Here is a 6896-nt window from a genome sequence, read left to right as displayed (position 1 = left end):
GGATGAGGTTGTACCAGTTATTGCACATAAGTAGGTGGAAAGCGTATATAAGATGAAAAAGTGCAGCAGTAAACAAAGGTAGACCAGTGAAGTTTATAATGCGGCATTATAAAGTCCGACTGATGTTGATATAAAGGACCTGCAGAAACACTCCTCCTTACACTTAGGTGTAACGGTCTGTCACCGAAGGCGCTGCTTAAGGAGTTCACAGTCTGATGCAGAGAGTGGGAGGTGTTTCCTATGACAGTGGACAGTTTGGCCACAGCCCTCTTCTCTCCCACCACCTCAATGGAGTCCAGGGGGCAGCCACAGACTGAGCTGGCTCTTTTTATCAGTCTGTTGAGTCTGTTCTTTTCCCGCTCAGAGCACCCCCCTCCCAGCACACCACTGCATAGGAGACCACCGATGCCACCACAGTGTCGTAGAAGGTCCTCAGCAGTGGCCTGCTCACACCAAATGATGCAAGAGACAGATGAGAGGAAGACAGACAAAAAAGAAAAATAAATGAAGTGACACTGAGAAGAAGAAGCTTTCTCAACTCTGAACAAAATCAAAACTAAATATTGTTCCAAACTCACCAATGAGTTCCAAATGTGTTTGAGAATGGCCCTGACACCATTCAGGCCACGATTCAAAATCCTGGCAGGGCACGCTGCAAGATGCACGATGCAAGACAGGAAAAAAAACTGTAAAAGTGTTCAATTGCTGAAATTTTCTCACTAATTAAAGTTAGACATTATGATGCTCTGGACCTTTGTTTTAATACATTTTCTCTGACTGGACCTCTTTGAATTTTAGTTGAATACCCCCTGCTGTACATCATGAGATGTTTGCAGGGTGACAGCAGCAGGAAGACTGTCATGACGACATAACAGCTTTTGTTAACCCCGTACACTGTGTTTAGAACTAACATCAATCTGTGTCAACTCATACATGCAGGCTGCTGTAGCCAAAGTTTCTAATGCATTTAGAGTTTCTGTGAAGTCAGTGTGCATTAATACATTCATATCATTTAGAATTTCTATGAGGCTCTCTGCATTCATACCACATTAACTGATATATTAGGGCTATAATATAATCAATTTGCACTATAAATTCCAATCTCACATCTCTTCCGTGTCCGAGTAGAAAAGGTGGGCGGAATCTTGGAGAACATGACCTTTGTATTCATTATTTGAATGTCAGAAGTGGGTTGCTCTGCACAAAGGTAAGTCAAATACCCTGCGTTGGCATGACTTTGCATAAATGAAATTGTTCAATATTGCATCCTTTGCATGATTTTTGCATTTTCACTTTCATGCACAGCCTTTTGGAGACACACCAGCCATACTGTATGTTCAACTATGTCACTTCAATAAACAGTAGATGTGTATCAGGTTTGCAGGAGTGTTTTTTATGACTGAACATGGATTTATATTCTGCACACCTGAGAAGTGCAAGTTTGATCCAAGTTCTGGTCCTTGTCTTTGCCCTTTTATCCAGTTTAAATGCTGATAATTACAGGAATAACTGTTATTTCATATGGAAGAGGTGAAATATCCATCATGCTGCCGACCCAGTCCAAAACCCTTCACTGATAAGAACAGAAGAAATAAACTGTTTATGGTGATCAGTTTACATATTCTTACTTGTTATTATATGATTAGTTTCTGTTTATCTAGTTCACTACTGGCAGAACTTTATCTGCAGTTGCAGGTCTCACTATTAGTAACAAAGGTGTTGAATTAGTGCTGCATGCAGATGATCACATGCATAAAACCTTCCGACCAGAACTTTTGGTTGAGTTTCAAAATCATGAGCCAAATAGTGGGAAAAATAATCTAAAAATGACTTTCCTCCAAAAACACGAGACCTTAACAAAACAACCCCATGATCTAGAAATACGTCCACATTTACAATTTATCAAAGAACTGCATTTTCTACTCTGCATTCATTAATTTGACCTTTACACATACAGGGTGGTGCCGTTAGTAGTTGCTCTCTTGTATAATGTGTACACTGTAAGCATGAGATAAAAAATACAACAGTTGGACAAATATACAACTTACAACAAAGGATAAGGTTGGAGTTGAGAAAGGGTGGACAGGACACCACATAAAAAGCTTGATTAACTGGTTTGACTGATGCATGTAGAGAAGAACCACTTGTATGAACCAGCATGAACTGCATCTGCTTTTCGAACAAATAATGTTTTCATACCAGCCGAGCAAAATGAAAACTCATGCACACCCAGGAGCTGTCACATGAGACACACTGCATACTGATGAAGACACAGATATGAATTTATCATCACTGGTGAGAATATGGAATGAAGAAAACAGTATCAGGAGGAGGATTGTCTTTGATGCACACTGATTGGTCAATGTCTTGATAGTAACATTTCTGATGCAATCTCTGTTGAACTTCGAAGAAACATGAAATATTACTGGACAGCAGCTGCGTGTGTTATTTGAAGGTAGAGCCCTGAGCAGAACCAAGTGTTTTTCTTGTGATTTCTGCAGCCTTCTTTCATTCAACAAGTTATCGTTTGATTAGAAACTGTTAAAAACATGACCAAACTATGGATTATTTCCAAACACAGTTTACACTACTTCACCACCCTGTTGGTACTGGCAGCTGCTCAGTTGCACATTGTGCAGAGTACAAGGACACAAAGAACTTCTAGCCTACAAGAATGCTGCTTTTTATCCCCCCTTGATTCAAAGATCTTTAGTGATAACACAAAAATAGGATGGAACCAAATTCCGCCAATCGGATGTGGTGGGCTGGAGCTTGGAATAAAACCAGGCTTCTGTGTATTTCAGTTCCACTTCTCACTTCATTCACCAGCCACAACATCTTCTGTCTTCTGTTGCACTTCACTCTGAAACCATGGCCAAGGACATGACTCTGCTGTGGGGCTCCGGCTCTGCTCCCTGTTGGAGGATCCAGATCATGCTGGAGGAGAAGAAGCTGCAGGGCTACAACCAAAAACTGCTCTCCTTTGAGAAAATGGAGCACAAGTCCCAGGAAGTCCTGGACATGAACCCCAGAGGTCAGGTGGGTTCAAGTCAAACTTTCTATTTACCTAGAAACATTCAAATCCTCACTCACCTTCAGTCTGCATTTTTGTTTTATATATATATATATATATATATATATATATATATATAAAAAACACATGCTTGAACTTAAAGTAATTATTTAATTTTTAATCACCCCGTTTGTCTTAAAGCTTCCTGCCTTCAAATGTGGGAACCATATCCTGAATGAGTCCTACGCTGCCTGCTTTTTTCTGGAGGTGAGAAATTGGCTGAGGTCTTGAACTTGGCTGTAGTTAATATTTCATGCAGCCATGGAGTTAATAAGTAGGAGGGCTGTTCTGCTTGTCAGACACGCTACACTGCAGAGGAAAAGAAACTGGAGCTCCATGCCGTTCTTCATAACAGCTCCTCTGTCACAGTGTACAGAGGCCCAAGTGCAGGAAATGAGATTTCAGACAGAAGAGCAATTTAAAGGAACTTTTATTTCCAAGATAGGAACAAGATACAGAATTACAACTCGAAACCAGAAAACTACACGGGAACGCAAAAGCAACAGGTTTCGTGTAAGGCAGCATGATGACACGACTCCGCATAGTGGGGACAAAGACTAAATACAAGAATAGAACAAAGGTAACATTAGCAGACCTACGTATGGTAACACCAAGGCAGGAATACAATCAAGAATGACTCAATACAATAATCAAGATTATTTTTACAACTAGTAGACCCACTTATGGTAATACTGAGGCAGTAATACACGACACAAAGCAAGAAACAGGCCCAAAGATAAATCATGAATACAAATTATTATAAATAATAATACGATGAGCACGGGTCTGCTAGAACAGGAGCCCAATCAGTAATGCCAGAAAATTAAGGAATGGAGCTATCAGTGAATTGGAGTCTGGTACTGTACAGGTTGGAAACTTAGCTGGTGGAGTCTAATTGCATGGAGTTCCGGGAATGCAGGGAACTGTGGGATACTGTGGTGAGTGGCGTCAGGTATTATGGAGGAGTTGGAGTGGCTGATTGGACTGCTCCCACCTACTTGTGAACTGCTCTCGCTGATTGCGGATTGCCATCACCTGCTGCCAGGTTTCTGTGCACACATACACCTAATTAGAGAGGGAACGCTACCTGGAACCTGCAGCTGCAGGCGTGACATCCTCTCTTTTCTGTTCCCAACAACAGAACCAGTACAAGTCCCAGGGAAACAAGCTGATTCCCGACTCCCCCGATGCACAAGCACTGATGTACCAGCGCATGTTTGAGGCTTTCACACTCAGCCAGAAAATGGGTATGTTAACCCTGATATGCACAACTTAGCTCTTGTTTTGCAAGGCAAGACTTCTGTGCTAGTCCTGAAAATCTTCATAAAAAATTGACCAAATGGTGCAACTTTCTCCAAATTACATCTAAACCACTTGGATTTAGTGAGTTTTTACAGACTATCCAGGCTTCTAAAACTCAGTAATAGTTAGGGAACTTTGCAGTTGTTGCCATTCAGCGTTCTGCCTTTTGGAACTTCAGTGTACTTAGCAACATCATAAACTCTGCTGTCTTTAAACCAGACTTCATGCCAGCTTCCTCAGAGGCAGTTTAACATTATTCCTCCCTCCCCATGTGAGACCTGAGGTGTTCAAAACACATGCTTACACTAATGAGACATGCACAGACTTAATGAATTCACAGCATAATGCATTAAATCTATGTATATATGAATCTAAACCTTCACAACAGGTAGTGATGTTGACGGGTCACATGATAATCCCACAAAGGATCACATGCTCAGATTGGTTCACATGTAAAACCAAAGTCAGGAGACTGGTGTTTTATTTCTTGAGGAGGGGTGCTAAACAAAGACACCTGAAATCCCAGTTCATTACAATCGATAAATGCATCACTTCAGGCTCTTATTTGAACCGTTTTTACTGTCCTCTGTGTGAAGCTGATCTTATATAATGATGTCCTGACTGACCCCAGCCACTGCTGGTAAAAAGAAGTTACAGTCCAAACACAATGTGGGAGTCCATGTTATGCAACATGTGAACAGATTTCTTTGATTAGCCTCATAGTCCTCATATCTCAGAAAACGGTTATTACAACTAAATATCTGTTGACATTTTGCAGTGGATGTTGTCTACTATAACTACAAGGTCCCAGAGGAGGAGAGACATGACTCTGCTGTTCAGAGAAATAAGGAGGCTCTGACAGCTGAGCTCAAGCTGTGGGAGGGATACCTGAAAAAAACGGTAAACACTTTAACAATCACACCACACACTACAGAGTGTAACCTAAGCTGACATTCATAAGCAGGAGGCTGTAATATAATGTTACAATACAGCAGCAGCACTTTGTATTACTGTTGTTGTTTTTCTCAGCCATATGAAATGTTCATCTAAGTGATTCTCCAAGTATCATAATGAAACTGTATGATCTGGGAGAAGTTTTACAGCTACAGTTTATACAAATTTCACTTTAATCTTAGCAGGATAGACGTGAATGATTTAATGCTTGAACAACAGCTCAGCATTTTAATAAAAATGCTCAATTACTGCATCATAGAGTGAGGCAAGAACATTGATATGTTGGGCTTATCCCAGGAAACTAAAGGCTGGACCAAGACCTACAGCTTGCTGTTGTTTCTTTTAATTGTTCCATTTAAAAAATTCCATAGGCTGCTGGACCATTTCTTTATTGGGTGCAGTGTCTGTCTGTGAGGACTGTAAACCTCTGTAAAACCACAAATAGTTTTATTTTAATTGTTGTTCTGTCAGTGTCACACAGATTAAATATGATGTGGTAATTTATGAATTTCACAGGTGCCACCTGGTAAACTTTGTTATCTTTGGACATAGCCAGGCTGCCTGTTTGGTCCTATTTTCTTAAGATAAGCTGACTGGAGCTTGGTGTTGATCTTCCATCAGACCATCAAAAGAGAGTTTTCCCTTCACGTCAGACTATATCTTAAAAAACACTTTAACCCATAATGGATGTGAAATTTAATTATTAATGCCAACATTCTCGATAACCTCTTGCGTTCTCTCTTCTAGGACTGTTGTCTGGCTGGAAAAGAATTCACACTGGCCGATGTGCTTGTTTTTCCATACATTGCTTATATGTTCCACTATGGGTAAGTAGGTGAAAGAACCAAAAATGACTTTTATCTGCTTGTCAGGATGGAATAATGAACAGCAACAACTGCACAATTTAAAGTGTCACAGCCAGTTTTCTCTCCTTTTTCAATTTTTTATTTTTTTTTTTTTACTGTAGGTTAAGCAGTGAACGTTACCCTGCACTGGCAAAATACTACAACTCTCTGAAGGACAGACCCAGCATCAAAGCCACCTGGCCTCCTTACTGGCAGAAATTTGCCGACCAGGACGCATTGAAAACCATCTGAGATCCAAATCCTCCTCAGTGGACACACTAACTGTTTCTGTTGTGATTCAATATGTAAACACTCTTTGCATTGCACTACTTTTTTTTAAAAAACAACACTTTCCTTCTGCTATGAAGAGCAATTTACCACCATCATTTATTTGTGAATTCAAATACAAAAGATTCTTATTGTGCTGCGAACAAAAGCAATAAAAAAGAGAATTTCATTTGACTGCTTAATTATTTCCAGGTCATCATTCACAGAGAGTTCTTTCGGACCATTTATGCATAAAATATGAGCCAAAGATCTGAACAAGTGAGAGTAGTACCTTTTAATGAAATGAATAATACTATGGAATCAGAATTGTAGGATTCTACACACAGATTTGACAGTTGGCCTCAAATATAGCAAGTGGGATTTGGGTGTTCTTTTTAAATTTCAATAAATATGATAACAGCTTTGACTTCCTTCCTGCACTTTTACACTTTTGA

The 6896-nt window shown here is 40.0% G+C and overlaps 1 protein-coding gene across 1 annotated transcript; it reads left to right on the top strand.

The window, feature by feature from the left end:
- The first annotated feature begins 2804 nt into the window (after nt 1-2804).
- Nucleotides 2805-6631, top strand: LOC111572205 (glutathione S-transferase A-like). Its single transcript, XM_023275773.3, has 6 exons — nt 2805-3039; nt 3215-3280; nt 4215-4320; nt 5154-5275; nt 6077-6156; nt 6297-6631. The coding sequence occupies exons 1-6, from the start codon at nt 2872-2874 to the stop codon at nt 6424-6426; spliced, it is 672 nt and encodes a 223-aa protein (XP_023131541.2). The 5' UTR covers nt 2805-2871; the 3' UTR covers nt 6427-6631.
- The last annotated feature ends 265 nt before the right edge of the window (nt 6632-6896 follow it).

Source organism: Amphiprion ocellaris, chromosome 15 (genome assembly GCF_022539595.1).
Source record: "Amphiprion ocellaris isolate individual 3 ecotype Okinawa chromosome 15, ASM2253959v1, whole genome shotgun sequence".
Classification (NCBI taxonomy): Eukaryota; Metazoa; Chordata; class Actinopteri; family Pomacentridae; genus Amphiprion; species Amphiprion ocellaris.
This window is presented reverse-complemented; position numbering and strand designations above follow the sequence as displayed.

What these genes read in the sequence shown, in the direction of transcription:
- LOC111572205 (XM_023275773.3), top strand. Translation starts at nt 2,872, where the DNA reads ATGGCCAAGGACATGACTCTGCTGTGGGGCTCCGGCTCTGCTCCCTGT. An exon ending in CTGCCTGCTTTTTTCTGGAG is followed by an intron (nt 3,281 to 4,214) that starts GTGAGAAATTGG and finishes TCCCAACAACAG; the next exon opens with AACCAGTACAAGTCCCAGGG. An exon ending in GCTTATATGTTCCACTATGG is followed by an intron (nt 6,157 to 6,296) that starts GTAAGTAGGTGA and finishes TTTTTACTGTAG; the next exon opens with GTTAAGCAGTGAACGTTACC.